Source organism: Leopardus geoffroyi, chromosome A2, assembly GCF_018350155.1.
Source record: "Leopardus geoffroyi isolate Oge1 chromosome A2, O.geoffroyi_Oge1_pat1.0, whole genome shotgun sequence".
NCBI lineage: Eukaryota > Metazoa > Chordata > Mammalia > Carnivora > Felidae > Leopardus > Leopardus geoffroyi.
The window spans coordinates 76,581,276-76,601,958 of record NC_059331.1 but is presented as its reverse complement, the minus strand read 5'-3'; the positions used below and the strand labels follow the sequence as shown (position 1 = coordinate 76,601,958).

Here is a 20,683-nt window from a genome sequence, read left to right as displayed (position 1 = left end):
CCGTTTCTGTACTTAACACAAAGATCGGCCTTTCTGGAAGTCATCTCTGATCTTCCCAGAGAGAGTTAATGGTTTACTTGCCTGTGGTTGCAGGAGCCTTTATACATTGCTCTTTCTTTACAAGCTGTGTTTCCAGGCCAGGCCCTCTAAGCAGACAATATCTAGAAGAAATGTTAATGTTCCATTCACATTTGTTCCCACAGTGCCCCCCCTGGGGCAGATCCTGGTGACCCCCTTTATAGAAGTCCAGCTTTCTTCAGTCTTTCTATCAGTTATGCCCAACTTGACCTTTAGAAACCAGCACAACACTTCTAAGTGTTGGACCAAAGAAACGACTGTTTTACCAGAAAGCACCCAATCCCTCAGTTGGCTCACTAAATGTAGCCCTTAAAGGTTAGGCAGCTGGTGAGATTTTGACAAGATTTACTTTATTCAATTCCCTCCATGGTGCCTTGCTACTTCAGAGAGAAGAGTTCAGATCGGCTCCCTGCTTCAATCCATATCTAGCAAGGAGTTCCTTGACATTTGTAGTATGGACGTGAAAACATGACTTCACTTTCGGCACAGAGGCACATCCCTTCCCCTCTCCTTATAGTCTATGAGATGTTGTCAGTGCATCCTGGAAAGGTGCACCTCAGAGATTGAACATCTGCATTAATGTATTAACATGGTGCTTTTCAGTTCAATTTCATTTTGCATAGTTTTTGCTTTTTAAGCCACACTATGCAAGTAAAATGATTACTTTCCATAGTTATTTCAGTCTACTTGAACATGGAACAAAAGTGGAGGCATTCTGCAAGATTACCAAATATCTGTTTTCCCTAGAGGAGATCTTGAAATATATTAAAGAGGCTGGATTTGAAATCACACAGATGAAGGAAATGCTCCTAAATGAAGAAGCAGCAGACAAAATTTACTCAAAAATAAAAACAAAAGACTTTTATAAAGATGTATTGGAAGTGTTATCTGAGTAAGTTTCTGATATATAGTCCTTTGCACGATAAAAGTAGTAAATATTCATTATAGAAACTGAAAAATACAAAATGTAATGAAAACATTCCATCTAATTTCATTCATTCAAAGACACCCTGTTAATATTTGGAGTTCATTCTTCTTTGTTTCCTTCTTTCTCTATCTTCTTCTCTCTTTCCTTCCTTCCCTTCTCCTTTCCCATCCTTCTTTCCTTCTTTCTTTCCTTTTCTTCCTTCCTTCCTTCTTTCCTTCTTTCCTTCCTTCTTTCCTTCCTTCCTTCCTTTCTTCCTCTATTTCTGTAGGTCTTCAACATTATATAGAGGTGATATGGGTTTCAATTTCTGGTTTTAAGTTTTTGTTTTGCCAACATATTTAATCTGTGCCTCGATTGCCTTATCTATAAAATGGGGATAATAATAGTATCCATCTCATAGGTTTGTTGTGAGGGTTATATAATTAGTACATTGGACATACTTGGAACAGTGTCTGACATATATCTCTAGACTTAACTTATAGCACTCATGCAGCACAAAAACCTGTTGGAAGGGGGAGAAATGGAAAAACAGAAAGTACAAGGGGCGCCTGGGTGGCTCAGTCGGTTAAACGTCTGACTCTTGATTTGGGCTCAGGTCATGATCTCATGGTTCGTGAGATCAAGCCCTGTGTCGTGAGATCAACTGGGTTCCGTGCTGACAGTGTGGAGCCTGCTTGGGATTCTTTGTCTCCTCTGTCTCTGCCCCTTCCCCCACTAATGTGTGTGCTCTCTCTGTCTCTCAAAAACAAATTAACATTTAAAACAACTTAAAAAAAAACCCACAAAATCACACTGACAAGGACAAAGAATAAAGACCAAGTGTGGCATTCTGTGTTTAGCTGTGTATGCAATCTCTACAGGTGTAAATGGCCAAAATCTTCTGAAAGCATTCTTCTTTGCAGAGGTCTGTCTTTGGTCATGATTCTGACCAAGTGGAATGCTGTTTCAGACTGGAGACGATTGATGGGTCCTGTAGACCCAGATGAAGCAAAACTACTGTCCCCAGATTCTATCCGAGCCCAGTTTGGAACAAGTGTTTTGAAAAATGCTGTCCATGGATCATCTAATATCCATGAAGCAATGGAGACCATCAATCAAATGTTTGAAGTGTTGGTTCCCGAGAACCCTGATGGAAACTAAAGTACGGTACCTTTTAAATGATTGTTTTCTTTTCTTTGCTTGTTACGTTGATTGAGCCCAGGACGAGACTGTCCCAGAAGGACCAGAACTTTTCTCATATGTCTGAATCAAACTTTATTTCCTGCCAGACACACTGTGCTATTCCATAACAGCCTTGAAGCTACATAATATGTATATGGATTGAGTTTGCTTAGCTGTTGATAGGAAGCTTGAAAACTTTTCTGTCCTGGGCCATGTGGGAGACAGAGCCTAAGTTAAGTGACTTTTTCCATAAAACCTACTTTCCTTCTTTATTTTTAAAGCGGGCTCGCATACACTTGTGTGGCTCTGACTGCTGACTGTAATAGGACTGTATATGGCCTCTTCGCATGTCGAGGGTTGTCCCCTCTTGGATGACCCAAACTGAGAGTCAGTATCCAGAACATAATGAGAAAGCAGTGTGAAGTGGAGAAACCCATCCACATCCAGCCAGGTTCCTTGGGGAGAGAAGAGTACCTTTTTCCCTTAATATTGTCATTTAGGCTATATTTCTCCAGGTATAAGCACATTGTATGAAAATATTAGATGCGTAAAATAAAAATAAATTTGGGCAAAGGGAGCCTCATTCCATACGTCTCACTCAATTACAGACCGAGGCATGAGTGTACAACCCATAAACATTTATGTTGGGAAAATATGTATCGTGTATCTGCTTGAACTGTAGGTTCTTGGTTGATACAAAAAAAATGGCTGAGTGAAGGTTGTTACCTTCAGGAAAGGGCAAATCTAGTGGGGAGTCAAAACTCACAGAAACAACATCTGATTATAATCACTGTGGGACAGTACATTATTAAACATGTCACTGATGGATGACTACGTGGAAATAGATGTTATAGCAATCTGGTGTAAATCTATGCTAACATCTGCATATCCCTCCTTTTTTTTTTAAATTTTTTTTTTAACGTTTATTTTTTATTTTTGAGACAGAGACAGAACATGAACGGGGGAGGGGCAGAGAGAGAGGGAGACACAGAATTGGAAGCAGGCTCCAGGCTCTGAGCCATCAGCCCAGAGCCCGACGCGGGGCTCGAACTCACGGACTGTGAGATCGTGACCTGAGCCAAAGTCGGACGCTTAACCGACTGAGCCACCCAGGTGCCCCTATCCCTCCTTTTTTGATGAGGGGAGCATTATGAATAATATAGAGGATTTCAAATTAGTGTATAATTAAGTGCTGAATTGACAGGTGTATGTTTGATGATTAGGCGCTGGAGAAGGTAAGGAATGAAATCAGTCTTGAGAAATAAGGAGGATTTTCAAAATCAGAGGTAAGGAAGCAAGAAAGAGAATTCAGTGTTGTTTTTTTATTTTTTTAAATTTTAAGTTTACTTATTTTGAGAGACAGAGAGAGTGAGTGGGGGAGGGACAAAGAGAAAGGGGGAAGAGAGAGTATCCCAAGCAGGATCTGCACTGTCAGTGAAGAGCCAGACGTGGGGCTCAAAGTCACAAACTGCAGGTTCATGACCTGTGCCGAAACCAAGAGTCCATGCTTAACTGACTGAGCCCACCCCAAGAATTCAGTTTTTTTTTAATTTTTTTTTTAACGTTTATTTATTTTTGAGACAGAGAGAGACAGAGCATGAACGGGGGAGGGGCAGAGAGAGAGGGAGACACAGAATCGGAAGCAGGCTCCAGGCTCTGAGCCATCAGCCCAGAGCCCAACGCGGGGCTCGAACTCACGGACCGCGAGATTGTGACCTGAGCTGAAGTCGGCCACTTAACCAACTGCGCCACCCAGGCGCCCCCCAAGAATTCACTTTTAAAAGTTTCAAAACTATCATATATGCATACACTTGATGCTTATATACAAAGACACGCTGCTGGTTTCTGTCTTACTATGTCTACGATACCATATCTACTATACTCTATCATATCACCTTAAGGTATTGTTGGCCTGTTTTAGACATTCAAGAATAAGTTATGCAGCTCTTGCTATATGCCAGACGTTGTTGCAAGACTGAATGTACACAGTTCTTGTCCTGAAACTCTAGAACTCTAAAAGAAGGAGATAGAAAATTAACATGTGTTCTACGGTTCTTAGGGGGTAAGCACATAGGGGTAAGTGCTCCATGGAGGAGATGGAGAGGGAAAATGAGATGCAGGCTCTCCAGGCAGAAGGCATTGTAATAACATGAAAGATTACAGCAACCCGAACTAAGGTAGAAATGGTGAGTTAGTGATAAGGGGAATGATAAGAGAATTGTTAGAAGTCATCAAGACTTGATGACTGACTACCACTCTACTAAATAAGTGGGAAAAATAGAAGCTTCCTGGTCTGAGTAACTGAGGAAATGACCTAACCATTTCCAGACAAAGAACCCAGAAGAGAGAAGTAGGTTGGAAGAAAATATTATGAGTTCTGTTCTGGTCCTGTTGGGAAGAAGGCATCTGAGTTGAGAATAAGTGTGGCCCTCAGAGCAGGGGCGGGTCAAGAGGGCTCCATTGGAGTGATGTCAGCAAGATGGTGACGCAGGCGGCTCCAAGCTCCCATCCTTCTGCAGGAATAAACAACCAGAAGCTGTCAGAACCAACTTTATCAGAACTCTGGAAAACACCAAAGGTTTACAGCCAGGTGTGTGCTGAATCAACAAAAAGCCAACTTAAAAATGATATCGTTTTGTGACATTTTAATGTACCCTACACTTCCCCAGCATGGTGACAGTCTTGAAGACCACAGCCTATTCCTGGTGTGTAACCCTTGTCTCTGGCTCCAGAGAGAATAGAACAGATACCATTTGCAAATTACTATGTGTTTTTCTGTTCTAACCTATCTAGAGGCTACCTGAAAGATAACACAAGGCACTCATCTCTATTTCACCAAACCTGGAGACAACTCAGGGAAGAAAGGTGTTGGGCATTGATTAAAAACACTGTATGGTGGGCACCTGGGTGGCTTAGTTGGTTAAGTGTCCAATTCTGTTCAGGTTGTGATCTCACAGTTCATGAGTTTGAGATCCACACTGGGCTTTCTGCAATCAATACAGCGTCCATTTTGGATCCTCTGTCCCCTCTCTCTCTCTGCCCCTTCCCTGCTTATGCTCTCTGTCTCTCTCTCTCTCAAAAATAAATACACATTAAAAGAATAACATTGCATGGTGATCAAAAACCCCACTGCTGTCTGAGGCCAAAGATTATGTTTGAGACATACAATGGAGCACCTAAAGCCAAGGAGGAAAAGCTGGGGAGGGGATTTTCTTGGGGAAATTGGGGCATTCAAAAGCAGTAATGCATACTGGGGATACATATTCGGAAAATATTTGAGAGACCCTGTGTTTTCACTACTGGCTGATAGGTAGGCTCAGTACAAACAGGAAGTTAAGGCTGAGACAGAATTGTAAAAGGCCTGGCTAAGTGTTTGAAATGCTGCAGCACAGAGTCAATCTACAAAGACTTGGAGAAGTGGTTTGTTGTTGTTTTTCAACTCCTGACTTTCAAGGAAGTCTTAGTTAAAACATTGGCTTAACACAAACCAAGTCTTCACCAATCAAGAGCAAACCCTAGGGAAAAGGGAATATCTGATTTCCAGAGTTACCACACTGTAATAATTGAATGTCCAATTTTCAATAACAGCAACAAAAAAATCAGAGAATAGAAAATATGGCCCATTCACAGGAAAAAAAGTTGACAGAAACCATCCCTGAGGAAGCCCAGACATTGGACTTACTGGATAAAGACTTTAAATCACTGTCTTAATATGCTCAAAGAGTTAAAGGAAACCATGGGACAAAAACTAAAGAAAATCAGGAAATCAGAAAAATAATGTATGAACAAAATGAGAATATGAATAAAGAGAAACTAACAATAAACCAACTAGGAATCCCAGAGGTGAAAAATGCAATAACTGAATTGAAATATTCACTAGAGGGGTTCAAGACAAATTTGAGCAGGCAGAAGAAAAAAATCAGTGAACTAGAAGATAGGACAGTAAGAAGTTTCCAGTCTTAGGAGTTGAAATAAGAAAGAAAAAGAACAAAAGTGGAAAGAGTCTATGGGATCTTTGGGACACTATCATTTAGGCCAACATATGCATTATGGGAATTCCTGAAGGAAAAGGAAGAATACTTGAAGAAATAATGGCTGAAAACTTCCCAAATATAATGAAATTCCTTAATCTACACATCCAAGAAGCTCAAAGAATCACAAGCAGAATAAACTCAAAGAGCGCCACACTGAGGCACATTATAGTCAAATTGTCAAAAGCCAAAACCAAAGAATCTTAAGATTACTAAGAAAGAAATGACTTACTATGTACATGGAATCCTCAATAACAGCTTGTTTCTCATAAGAAGCCACGGAGACCAGAAGGCAGTGGGATAACACATTCAAAGTATTGAGAGGAAAACAAAAACAAAAACAAAAACAAAAAACCTGTCAACCAAGATTTCTATATTTGGCAAAAGTATCCTTCAGGAGTAAAAGTGGAATTAAGACATTCCCAAGTTAACAAAAACTAAAGGAGTTTGTTACTAATAGATCTGTCTACAAGCAATGCTAAAGGGAGTACTTTAAACTAAAATGAGGGGCATCTGGGTACCTTGATCAGTTAAGTTCCCTACTTTGGCTCAGGTCATGATCTCACAGTTCCTGAATTTGAGCCCCATATTGGGTTCTCTGCTGTCAGCACGGAAATTGCTTTGGATCCTCTGTCTCCCTCTCTCTCTCTGCCCCTCCCTTGCTCGTGCTCTCTCTCTCTCTCTCTCAAACATAAACATTAAAAAAATAAACTGAAATGAGAGGACCCTAGACAATAACTCAAAGCCATGTGAAGAAATAAAGCACATTGGTAACAACAATTACATAAGTAAATGTGAAAGCCAGTAAAATTGCATTTTTGGTTTCTAACTCCCCCTTGTTCTCCTAGAATATATAAAAGACAATGATAAAATAATGATGATAAACATATATTTATGGGCACACTATATACAAACATGTACAATCTGTGATGATAATCATATAAGAGAATAGTAGAGAATACTATTGAAACTAAATTGATATTATTCAAACAGGGTTGTTATAAGTTTAAGTATGCTAATTGTAATTCTCAAGGTAACCACTAAGAAAATTATTTTAAATTACAGAACAAAAAGGAATAAAAATGGTGCACTACACACAAAAAAATCAAATACAAAAGAAGCCAGTAGTGGAGGGAAAATAACACATAGGACATACAGAAAACATACAGCCAAATGGCAGAAATAAGTCCTTTTGAATTGGTAATTATTTTAAAATGCATGTGGAGTAAATTCTCCAATATAAAGGCAGAACTTGGTGGAATGGATCAAAACATGGATTCATCTATATGCTGTCTATAAGACTCACTTAAGACCCAAAGACACAAAGAGCTTGAAAGTGAAAGGATGGAAATATATATTTAATACAAATAGTAACTAAAAGAGAACTAGGGTAGCTTATCAGAAAAATATATCTGCTGTCAAAAAAGTGTACAAGAGACATAAGAAGACATTATATATTGAGAAATATTCATCAACAAGGTATAACAATTAGAAGCATACACATTCATAACAACAGAGGCCTAAAATATTTGAAGCATCCTTTGACAGAACTGAAGGGAGAAATGGACAGTTCCACAATAATAGTTGGAGACTTCAGTGTCCACCTTTCAATAATGGATAGAACAAGACAAAAGATCAATAAGAAAAGGGAGGACTTGAATAATGCTACAGTCCAATTAGACCTAAAAGATATGTATTCCACCAATCAGCAGTAGAATATACATTCTTCTCAAGTACACCAGGCATATGCTCTAAGATAAACCATATGTTAGACCACCAAAAAGTCTTAATAGATTTTTAAAATATTAGAATCATATGAAGTATCTTTTCTGACTATAACGGAATGATACTAGAAATCGATAACAGAAGGAAAACTAGAAAGCTCATGAATATGTGGAAACCAACACACTTTTAGAGCCAATGGTTAGAGAAGAAATCACCAGAGAAATTAGAAAATGCTTTGAGATGAATGAAAATGAAATCACAATACCAAAACAGGTGGGATGCAGCAGAAGCAGTGTCAAGAGGGAATTTTTGAGCAATAAAGTATTAGATTAACAATCTCAAATTAACAAACTAAATTTGCACTGTCAGGAGCTAGAAAAAGAAGAAACAGATCGAACCCAAATTTAGCAGAAGGAAAGAAATAATAAAGATTAGAGTGGAGGCAAATGATATGGAGAATATAAAATCAATATCAAAAATCAACAAAATCAAAAGATTGTCCTTTGAAAAGATCAAAAACCTTGACAAAAGAAAGGTCCTGCCAGCATGGTAGTGGAGAAGGTAAAACAGGACATGCCCCTGCAGCAGGTTGGCGGGGGATGGGGGGGTGAGGGGGTGATATGTCTGTGACTACAAGTGAAACCTTCTGTGCTGGGACTGTTGAGCTGCAGGATGTTTGCTGTGGGCTTCGGGACCTTGCTCTTTGGGTACTGGAGCATGATGACGTGGAACCCAGTGTAGGCACCTGAAGATTGAGGACTTCAAGACCCTCATGGCACTGATGCCACTGTTTCAGACAGAGAAGGAACAGAGGGTCCTACAAGATGCTTTGGGAGAACCTGGAGGAAGAGACCTCCTGGAAAGACGTGCCTGCCTGGAAGGTGGGTAAGTCTGTGTTCTACACAATGTGCTGGGTAACCCCTGTGATGGGCAAGCTCTAAGGGCTGCCCATGAAGGAGGAGATTTCTCAGCTGCCTATGGCTTCATATGGTATCCATAGGGGCTTGCACCGCTTGGAACACTGGACCCCTGCATCCTCCCCACTGGGAAAGAATAAGTGCTCAGGAGACCTGGAAAAAAAAAAAAGAAGATGAAAATTACTAAAATCAGAAGTGAAAGAAGGGATGTTCTGCTGAATTTACGAAAATATAAAGGATTATAAGAATTCTACAAACAATTGTATACCATTAAATTGGATAAATAAGGTGAAATGCAAATTCCTGGGAAGACACAAAATGCCAAAACTGACTCAAGAAGAAATAGAAAATCTGAATAGACCTATAACAAGGAAGGAGAACAAATCAGTAATGAAAACCTTGCCAAAAAAGAAAAACCCAGAACCAGATGGCTTCAGATAGAATTCTCCATTCATTGAGAATTCTATCAAACAATTAAATAAGAATTAACTCCAATTCTCAAGCTCCACAAAAGAATTGAAAAGGAGGCAAAGCTTAACTCATTCTGTGAGGTCAGCATTACCCTGATACAAGAGCCAGACAAAGAGGGAAAAAGAAGACTACATAACAATAAGCCTTATGAATATATCAACTCTAAAATCCTCGGTAAAATACTAGCACACCGAATTCAACAGCATATTAGAAGGATTATATACCATGGTCAAGTGAGATTTATTTTAGGAATATGAGAGTAGTTCAACATATGAATATCAAGGAATGTAACACACCACACTAATAGAATGAAGGAGAAAACAGATATTATCTCAACTGAAACAGAAAAAGCATTCAACAAAATCCAACACCCCTTCATGATAAAAACACTCAATAAATTAGGAATATAAAGAACTTCCCCAACATGATAAAGGCCATATGTGAAAAACCCACAGCTGACATTATACTACAATAGTGAAAGACCGAAAGCTTTTCTTCTAAGATCAAGATCCTGACTTTACCCACTTCTATTTAGCATAGTATTGGAAGGTCTAGCCAGAGCAATTAGGCAAGAGAAAGAAATAAAAGCATCCAAATTGGAATATTATTAGCAGGTAGCATGATCTCGTATCTAATAAACTCTGAAGAATCACACACATACAAAAAATTGTTGGAGCTAATTCTGTAAAAGTTCAGGATACAAATCAACACACAAAAATCATTCATGTTTCTATATACTAACAATGAAAAAAATCCCAAAAGGAAATTAAGTAAGCAATTCAATTTACCATAGCATAAAAAAAAATAATAAAATACTTAGGGATAAATTTAGTCAGTGTACAAGCACAAGACTTTTACACTGAAAGATATAAAACAATGCTGGAAGAAACTAAGGAAGATGTAAATAAATAGAAAGACACTCTGTGTTCATGGCTTGGAAAACTTAGTATTGTGAAGATTACAGTGCTACGCAAAGTGGTCTACAGATTCAACGAAAGCCCTAAAAAATCCCTTTGGTGTTTTTTTACAAAGGTGGAAAAACCCATCCTAAAATTCATATGAAATTTCAAAGGACTCAGAATAGCCAACACAATCTTGAAAAACAACAAAGTTGGAGCACTCCCACCTCCTGATTTCAAAAGTTATTACAAAGTGACAGTAGTCAAAACAATGTGGTAGTGGCATAAGGATAGACAAATGGAATAGAATTGAGAACCCATGAATAAAACTTCACATTTATGGTTAGTTGATGTTCAACAAAGGATGCCAAGATCATTCAGTAAAGTGAGAACAGTCTCTTCAATAAATAGTACTGGAAAGACTAGACATCTACATTTAAAATAATAAAGTTGGGGGGCACCCCAGTGGCTTAGTCCATTGAGCATTCAACTTCGGCTCGGGTCATTATCTCGTGGTTCGTGAGTTTGAGCCCTACATTGGGCTCACTGCTGTCAGCGCAGAGCCTGCTTCAGATCCTCTGTCTTCCTCTCTCTCTCTGCCCCAACCCCACTTGTGCTCTCTCTCTCAAAAATAAACAGTAAAAAAAATTGAATAATGAAGTTGGACCATTACCTTACACTATATACAAAAATTAATTCAAAATTGATCAAAGATCTACTTTTAAGAGCTGAAACTATAAAACTCTTAGAAAAAAAACATAGGGGTGAATCTGTTGGACCTTGGATTAGGCAGTGATTTTTAAAATATGTCAAAGTCACTGGCAACAAAAGAAAAAATAAAATGATCTTAATCAAAAATAAAAATTTTGTTCATCAAAGGAAACTATGAAGAGAGTGACAAGACAACCCACAGAATGGAAGAAAATATTTGCAAATTCTACATCTGATAGGGGTTTAATATCAGAAATGGAAAAGGCTTGAACAGACATTTCTCCAAAGAAGATCAACAACTGGCCAACAAGCACATGAAAAGATTCCCAACACAATTAGTCCTTAGAGAAATGAAAATCACAACCAAAATGAGATGTCACTGCACACCTAACTACGATGGCTATAATAAAAAAAGGACTATAACAAGTGTTGGTAAGGATGTGGAGAAATTGGGACCCTTACACATGATGGTGGAAATATAAAATGGGGCAGCTACTATGGACGACAGCGTGGTAGTTCCTCAAAATGTTAAACATAGAATTATATGTGACCCAGCAACTCCACTCCTAGATATATATCCAAGAAAATTGAAATCAGGGATACAAACATATACTTGTAACACCAATATTCATAGCAGCATTATGTACAATAGCCAAAGGGTAGAAACAACCCAAGTGTCCATCAACAGAAGGATGGATAAACAAAAATGCTATATACCTACAATGGAATATTATTTATTCCTCTCTCTGTCTCTCTGTCTCTCTCTCCTTCTGCCCCTCCCCCCTCGCATGTGTGCACATTCACGCTGTCTCACTCTCTCAAAAATAAAAAAATAATTTTTTTAAAAAAAATTTGAGAAAGGAGGGGCGCCTGGGTGGCTCAGTCGGTTAAGCGTCTGACTTCGGCTCAGGTCATGATCTCGCGCTCCGTGAGCTCAAGCCCCACGTCGGGCTCTGTGCTGACAGCTCAGAGCCTGGAGCCTGCTTCAGATTCTGTGTCTCCCTCTCTCTCTGACCCTCCCCCATTCATGCTATGTCTCTCTCTGTCTCAAAAACAAATAAACGTTAAAAAAAATTAAGAAAAAAAAGAAAAAAAATTTAAGAAAGGAAATAGGTTGTGATAGTTGCAAACAATGCAGACATACTTAAAACCACTGATTTGTATACTTGAAAATAGTTAAAATTGTAAATTTTATGTTCTATATATTTTACCACAATAAAAATATCTTAAAAGTAAAATAAAGAATAGTTCCTCAGGAGAGCACAAAGATCCCTCCCAACAGAGTTCTCCAAACCCCCTCCTCAAACGATACAAAATGAAGCTTGCCTCACAACACATTAAAAAAAAAAAAATGCGTGTAATCCCAACATCAAAATCCTTAAATAAATAGTAAGCCTTTACTAAAGTTTCTTGAAGAGATACCAAATAAAGGAATTTTTTTTTTTTCAAAAGAAATATAATACCACCACCACCACCACCACCAAGAAATTCCTAAAACTCCTTGTTGGACACCTCTGTCCCCAGAGTCCCTCTGGGCCCTGAAACTCCTTCCCCAGTCATCACCTCCTGCTCTTGACTTTCCTGCATGTTCCATAAAGAGCTGCACACTCAGGCCTGTTGTCTTTCTCAGCTCCCTCCAAATTCTATTCCCCACCTCTGGCTTAACCAGCAATTCTGAATCCTTGAAAGGATCAGGTAGAAAGCTGCAGTTACTCACAGTTAATGTTTTTAATTAACCCTGTCCACAGAATTTGTTCATTCACTTATTGGGTTGAAAACCCATGCTGATTGTTTACTTGCTGAATCAGGCAGTATTCCCCGCAAAGAAAAGAAACCATCTCCCAAGTGTGATTGTACCACGTGTCAGGGATTTGTGTGCAAAATGGAAACACACAACTGCTCTAAAGTTAGTTTTCTGTGTATCTCATCAAGTATATTCTTGCTTTCTTAGAACTTTGAGAAGATAATGCATGTAAGATCTCACTGACATACGAGCATGTGGCACAGCTTCCTGGGAGGAATAAAACGGAAGATACTCTCTGGAGGAAAACTCAACGTTACCTCAAGTTAAAAACTCACCTCAAAGTGAAAAACGTATGGGTGTGCATGATAACAATAAAACAGGTAACCTTCAAACAAATCTTAATGTTTATTTTTACCCTATCTTTCTGAGAGGATTTAAGGTGGCTTGTGTAAATGCCGCCTGGATCCAGCAACATAACTGGGGAGGAACGTGGAATGTGGGGAAGAAGAGTGTAGGATGGATCCAGTGAAGCCAGGAGTGGAGTTGTATATGAAATGCATACGAGGCCCAAATGTGTATTTAGAGGTGGCCAAAAATTTGACTCTAAGCCTTTCAGCAATGAACTCTGAAGAGGTGTCGCGTCAGTTTACATAATTTGCCATCTAACTACAGGACGGTGAGGCCATGTGTCTTGTTTCCTGATGCTAAGACAAGGCAAGTCTCTTCAGGGATGCAGCCGATAAAAGCCAGAGTTTTCCCTGGTTTTGGCATTTCCTCCTCTCAGGATGTAATCTGATGATGGTTACTATGGTGATGCGCTTAAGCTTTTAGCCAGAGTTAGGTGTAAATCCCAGCCTGCTGGCTCTGAACCCTCCTTTTCATTCCACTCAAGAGAACGTACTGGAAAGCAAGTGAGCAGAAATGATGTTCTTGTAAGATTAACTTTTCATCCTGATTTTTAAACTATAATGTTAACAAAGATACAAACTTTGATCATTTAGCATTCTTTTTATTGTGATAAGAACACTGAACACTGAGCTCTATCCTCATAACAAAATTTTAAGGGTACAGTGCTTTATTGTTGGCTTCTAGGTACAATGTTAAATAGCAGATCTCTAGAGCTTATTCATCTTACTTCGCTGAAACTTTAGGTCAGCTGATTAATACTCCCCATTTCCCCCTCTCCTGGGCCCCTGGTAACCACCGTTCCCATCTTTGATTTTATGAATAGGACTACTCATGTGGAATAACGTAGTTCTCATTTTCTGTGTCCGCCTTATTTCACTCAACGTACTCCTTTCAAGGTCCATCCATGTTGTCACATTTTGCAGAATTCCCATATTTTTTTAAGGCTAAATAATATTTTATTGTACATGTGCAGCACATTGTCTTTATCCATTTATCTGTCAATAGACATTTCGGTTGTTCATATGTTAGCTTTTGTAATTAGTGCTGCACTGAATGTGGGAAAGGTAGTATCAAGATCCTGTTTTTAATTATTTTGGATACATACCCAGAAGTGGGATTCTTGAATAATATGGTGGTTCTATATTTTTTGGTAGTTCTATTTTTTAATTGTTGAGGAACCTCCGTACAGTTTTCCAAAGCAACTGGGCCAGTTTGCATTCCCACCAAGAGTGCCAGCAAGGTCTCCAGTTTGTCCACATCCTAACAAAGACACACATATATACCATCCCAGCAGGTGTAAGATGGCATCTCACTGTGGCTTTGATTTGCATTTCCTTGGTGATAAGTGACAACGGACATTTCTTCATATACCCGTTGGCCATTTGCATGTCTTCTTTGGAGAAAAGTCTGTTCAAGTGCTTAGCCCATTTTATTTATTTCTTAAAAAAATTTTTTATTGCTTATGTATTTTTGAGAGAGAGAGACAGATCATGAGCTGGGGAGGGGCAGAGAAAGAGAGAGACAAAGAATCCGAAGCAGGCTCAGGCTCTGAGCTGTCAGCACAGAGCCTAGCATGCGGCTTGATCTCATGAACTGTGAGACCATGACCTGAGCAAAAGTTGGAAGCTTAACTGACTGGGCCACCCAGGTGCCCCCTTAGCCCAGTTTTTTAAAGGAGTTATTAGGTTTTCTTTGTTACTGAGTTTTATGAGTTCTTTATAGATTTTGGAATCAGATGTATGGCAAATATTTTCTCCCATTCTACAGCCTGACTTTACATTCTGTTGATTGTTTTCTTTATCATGTGGCAACTTTGATTTAGTCCCACTTGTTTATTTTTGTTTTTGTTACCTGTGCCTTTAGTGCTATATCTGTGAAGTCACTGCCAAGACCAGTGTCATGAAGCTTTGCCCATTTTTGTTTGTTTGTTTGTTTGTTTGTTTGTTTGTTTTCTGGGAGCTTTACCTGTTTGTGTCTTATGTTTAAGCCTTATTTAAAAAAAGTTTAAGAGAGAGAGACAGCACAAGCAGGGTAGGGGCAGATAGGGAGGAAGGAGAGAGAATCCCAGGCAGTCTCCGCGCTGTCAGCACAGAGCCCAATGTGGGGCTCGAACTCATGAACTGTGAAAGCATGACCTGAGACAAAATCAAGAGTCGGGAGCTTAACTGACTGAGCCACCCAGGCACCCCTAAGCCTTTGTTTTAGAGCAGGCTGGACCCGGCAGGGAGTGGCCTGCAGGTACCCACACTGCTGACTCAGCCTCCTGTCTACACAGTCCAGACATGGGGATGGGGACCTGGCCTGCCTGGATTCTGGGAGTCACATGGCAGTGTGCAGTTTGCTCCCCCACAACCTAGTGTTGGGCATCCATGCCCTTTAGGCCTGTGTGGCCACGGCCACCCCAACCAACTGGCCATCTGCCTGGGGCAATCGGTTCCCTCTGCCGTACCTCCTGCTGCAGAGGCTGGACAGATTGTTAGGGCCAAATCCCATGTAGCCCTGCTGCTTTTACCAGATGCCCCTCTCCAGACCTGGACTTTCTTTTTTTTTTTTTTTTAATTTTTTTTTTCAACGTTTTATTTATTTTTGGGACAGAGAGAGACACAGCATGAACGGGGGAGGGGCAGAGAGAGAGAGAGGGAGACACAGAATCGGAAACAGGCTCCAGGCTCTGAGCCATCAGCCCAGAGCCTGACGCGGGGCTCGAACTCCCGGACCGCGAGATCGTGACCTGGCTGAAGTCGGACGCTTAACCGACTGCGCCACCCAGGCGCCCCAAGACCTGGACTTTCTTATCTGCTCTCTCTGCGCTGGGAAGAAGGGGAAGCTATGGTGTCTGCCATCTCTGTACTCCTCTGTGGTAGATCCATCCAAGCTCCAAGGCTGACAAGACCTACGCTAGTCCTCTGGGATCCCTCTCAGGAAAGTTGGGGCACTGGACACCCAAACCAATTCCTTCCTCCTCTTGGGAGAAGCCAAGAGTTAGGGGGTTTCTTCCTGATCATATGCTGCTGTGCCGGATGCAGGGACTCTGGGCAGAGGGTGTCCCAAATCTCTCTACTGGCTTTGGGGATTCTGGCTTCACGGTCACCTCGAGTGCAGGAACTTTCCACTTAGTTCCTGGATTGCTTGCAAAGGAAATTTGTTCATGGACTGTTGTTGAGTTGGTGAATTTGCAGAGGGAAGGATGGTCCAGGGCTTCCTACTCTGCCATCTTGCTGACATCACCTCTTGATTATTTAGTATTAGTAATACCTTGCTCACCTCAAAACTCTAGTGTTCCAACATTATGTTTGAGAAGCACGTGTGAATTAACAGTAAGGATATTTCTCAATTTTTCTTCAGAACGTGTTAAAAAAAAACCAGGGTAAATCAATTACTGGCCTTTTTTTTTTTTTATTGTGCAGAATAATAAGTAGAGTAAAAATCTTCACCTTACTTCCTTCATATTCCCCACTCCTTCAGATCAAATACTATTAGCTGTCAAGTGGCACAGTGGACCACTCTGGAACCGTCCAGAACTTCAAAAGCATTAAAACAACAAAATTAACAACATATTTCACCAGCAGATGGCATGTTTCCCTCAGTTGTCTATATATGTGTTCTTCTCTATATGAAGATTTTTATAAGCAAGACATAGATAGGGAAAGGGTATTTCTTTAGGATTATAGAATCCCTTTTGAGCTAAGTGGTCAGAAATCCACTAATCAATGCCCAAAGAGATATACTCAATTAAACCTTAATTTGTGTTGGTGCTGGTCTTGAGATTGAAGTTAGTGGGTGGCAGCACCGTGAGGCAGGCACATGGGAGCTGGGGTTGGCAGGACCTGTGAATATCTTCTTGCCCCTGTGGAAGAAAGGTTAGAAGAGGCTAGAAAGTTGTCAGCGCCCCAGCTCAGTGGGCTGATCTTGAATCTCAGCTGGACAGAAAGCACCTGTCTCAGAAATCTCAGCCACTGAGGCTGAAGCAATTAAGGACAGAATCGGATTATGAATTCCACTCTACAAAACAACCCCTTTCTTTTAGGACTGGCTCTCTTATGCACCTTGACCCTGAAGCCACAGGTTTTTTGATCACCCCACTTCGTCCCTATAGCCACCTTTTAAGACAGGAGACCTGAAGCATTCTTGGTTGGAGCCGAATACATTCCAGAATCCTCTGATTGGATCCCATTCTCTAAATAGATGCCCTCAGGAACATGGACGGGTTTCCTAAAATATACTATGCCCCATTCTATGGCCCTCTTCCCGGACTCTGTTGGTGCCCTTTTTGCTCACTGGGGTGGATGCCCCTGGTACTGATTCTTGCCTGAACTGTGTTTGAACTTGCTCATCCCTTGGAAACTACTTTGGATGACCTCCAAGGTCAGTTTTTTTAATGCTTTTAATAAAGGGAGAAAGTTAACTAAGCAATTGTTCATGTGATCTTCAGCAGCCAAAATATTTCAATGACATAATAAATATTTGAAATTCTTACAAGACTAAAAATGTTAATGAACTTTTAAAAAATGCATCAGTTTGGTTCAACAACAGCATTTGAGATATCCCTTGATACCATGATGGAATTTTATTCATAATACCATTTTTTGCTGAATCCAAGTTCTTTGCACTTCATCATGTGATTCATGTTGTTACAATGTTGTGACGCTTGGAATCGGTCCTCTGGGTATGAGTCTTTCCTGTTAGCTAAATTTCATTGCTAATGAAGTATGCTCGTTTTCCCTTTCAAAGTACATCACTAATGCGATCCACGCTCACCATTATAAAGTGGTTCTCATCTAGATATTCCAGCTACATATTTTAGGATTATCCAGTTAGAAAATGGATCTCATACAAATATTGAGCTAGATACACTGATGCTTATATTTTTGTGCTGACACTGTGTGGACCTGTAAAGGCAAAATTACACATCATGGACTTTATTACTGCCATGAATTGCCTTGTTAACTACCTCCTAACTGCCATTCTTTACATTCTAGTACAAAGAAACCTCTCTTAGGTAGAAGGGTGAATACCGTAAGACTGTAGCTGTGATCAGCACATTTTCCCTTCAATAAATTTGAAGTAAAACAAAAAAGACGTGAAGACATTGAAGTTTTGGGGTTTTACAGATTCAAATTGTTTATAGATGGCAATTTCCAAAGTTGACTGGAACATTTGTTGCTTGATACCAACCATGGGGACCGTTACTGACCAGGTATCCAGACACCATGGTCTGAAATGCATTGCTAACATTGTGCCAAGACCAGGCTTTCATGGACTGGTTGCCATCCATGACCGAGTGAGGCAGGACACGAGGGCAGAGCTGCTCCCGGGAGATGAGGGACTGGATGTCTCGCTTGTCTCAACGCTCCCCAATAGCCTTGCCAAATTCTCCTTAAGACATCGAGGAAGTCTGGAGTGCATCCACTCAACCTCTCTTCCCTCCCGTTGTCTGTTCTGCCAGCCCTGTTCATCTCCCCTCCCGTCTCTCTCAGTAGGTGTTTCCTTGAATGGAATCCTTCCATGCTTAACTCCATTTTGTGCCTGCTTCTCCGAGGACCCAGATCAACATACATGTCATCGACGAAACCATTTTCATGTTTGCGTGTCTACATGGCTTACAACCATATGACATTCCATTTTGTTCTCTCTCCCTTTTTCTCTCTCTCATGATATTTTTGTAGCATCTTCTAAAAGTAACGTACTAAAAGTAACAAAATACGCAAAAGCACTTACGCTTTGCGCTCTTGTGCTCATTTTTTTTTTTCTCGTCCTGAAAATTCAATCCGAGTGGAAAATTATTTGTGTCACAAAAATCTGGCGTGCCTTAGGAACCACATTTAAACATCCCTGCTCACAAGTAACTGGCAAAATAAACTCTGGTACCTCTAAACTATGTGGTTGTAGAAAATGAAAATACAGTTTTATTTCTTTATATGGAAAGGCAGTCATGTTACATTATTCTATCATACACTCAAAACAGAGAGAGTCTGGAAGGGTTGGCATCAAAATGCTGATTTTAACATTTGGAGTACTTTTCTCTCTGTCTTTTCTCTACTTATCTCTGTTGTTTGAATAACAAAAAGGGGGGATATTTCATTGCCATCCTAGGGTCGAGCATTCCTTTAGAATACTAATGTTAAGGTAAATACACCATCCCACATACTCCGTTGATCTGAAGAACACATCATTGCTTGCTTATCAGTTAAGTCACCAAGTTGACAATTCACTAACATTTTTGGTTGACATGGCTGTCATTGTTACATGATACATCTTTTAGAGTAAAATGCTTTTCAAGAATTACTTTCCCATTAGGAAATATGATCAGTATTGGTGTATATTATTCTATAACTGAAGCAATGATTGGTTCCTATTGCTCTTTGTGTGGTGATACATGAGCCTTCCCTCGAATAACCGGGCTTTATGTTACTGACCAAGCAGAGCACTTTGGCCTGTTGAGTTAAAATTGAGTAACTCTGGGGGCCCAGATCTTTCTCTAGCAACATGTGAGGTGTCAGATAAGCCCTAGGATAGCCTTTCTCTTTTGGGCTGGCTTATGAGTTCTAAGGTCCCATTCAACTTTCTCATTGCACACTTCCAAATAACCACTTTTGCTTTTTGAGTTGGTGATAACAGCAGGTAGAAATTTGTGGTTAAAAAAACAAAACAAAACAAAACAAACCAACCCCCCAAAGCCAAAACAAAAAACAAACAAAAAACAAACAAAAAAAACCCCCCAACCACATGCCCTTCTTTTTTATTTAGAAACTAGTTCCACCCAACAAAAAGTACCCTAAAGCTAGTTCAAGTAAAGGAGTTTCATTGTAAGTTTGCAATGGATAGTTCTTTAAGTATCCAAGGACAGAAATCAAAAGTGTGTTCACACTGCATTGGTTTTAACTAAAAAGTAAGAAACTAAGGTTATTTATCCAAATTCTCATGTATCTTAAAAGAAGGCTGGGCTGAGAGCAAATCTATTGACATGTCTGTTACACCCTAATTCTTTGGTTTCTCTAGCTGACCGGTTATATTACTAAATTTGAATCATTAAAAAGATTGAGGAGGTTGTATAGACTTTCCCAAGTCAAGAGATTTATCATCTATCTATCTATGTATCTATCTATCTATCATCTATCATCTAATTTATCATCACCATCTATCATCTATGTATCTACCATCTATCATCTATGTCATCTATCTTATCTATCAGTCTATCTATCTTATCTATCATCTATCTTATCTGCCATCTATCATCATCATCTGTCTATCAATCATCTCATCATAATCTATCAATCATCTGTCTGTCCATCAACTATATCCTCTTTGAAGTGCTTTGTCACTCATTCCACAGCTTCCTGAATATTTGGAGTGTTGAGAATGTGGTCAGTGATAGCTCACAGAGGAAGAGCAGGGCTTTGCCCAAGATGACATCCGGTTTCCAGCTAAGATTTATAAAGAAATATTGGCAGGGCAAAACAATCTTAGTGAGGATTTGGAGAGTCAACATTTTTACCTATGTGTGGCCCAATATCCTGATGGATAATTGACACCATAATCAAGGACTTTCCTCAGTGAACATAACTCCATGGCCCAGCAGTGCTACTTAAACTGACTTATCCCAAGGGACC

General features: G+C 39.8%; 1 protein-coding gene across 11 annotated transcripts in view; it reads left to right on the top strand.

Annotated features, from left to right (window-relative positions):
• Nucleotides 1-20,683, top strand: part of NME8 (NME/NM23 family member 8) — a 104,826-nt gene that overhangs the window by 42,473 nt on the left and 41,670 nt on the right. For 8 of the 11 annotated variants that reach the window (XR_006716204.1, XR_006716209.1, XR_006716205.1 and 5 more), the window contains 3 exons: nucleotides 826-970; nucleotides 1,909-2,147; nucleotides 12,873-13,045. Coding sequence is in view for 2 of the 11 variants with exons in the window: in XM_045494387.1 (XP_045350343.1) it covers nucleotides 826-970; nucleotides 1,909-2,146 (383 nt within the window). In the remaining 9 variants the exon portion in view is untranslated. Of the gene's footprint in view, nucleotides 1-825; nucleotides 971-1,908; nucleotides 2,148-11,089; nucleotides 11,259-12,872; nucleotides 13,062-18,550; nucleotides 18,787-20,683 lie in introns of those variants that run through there. The other 3 variants (XR_006716206.1, XM_045494387.1, XM_045494388.1) reach the window with 3 other exon arrangements.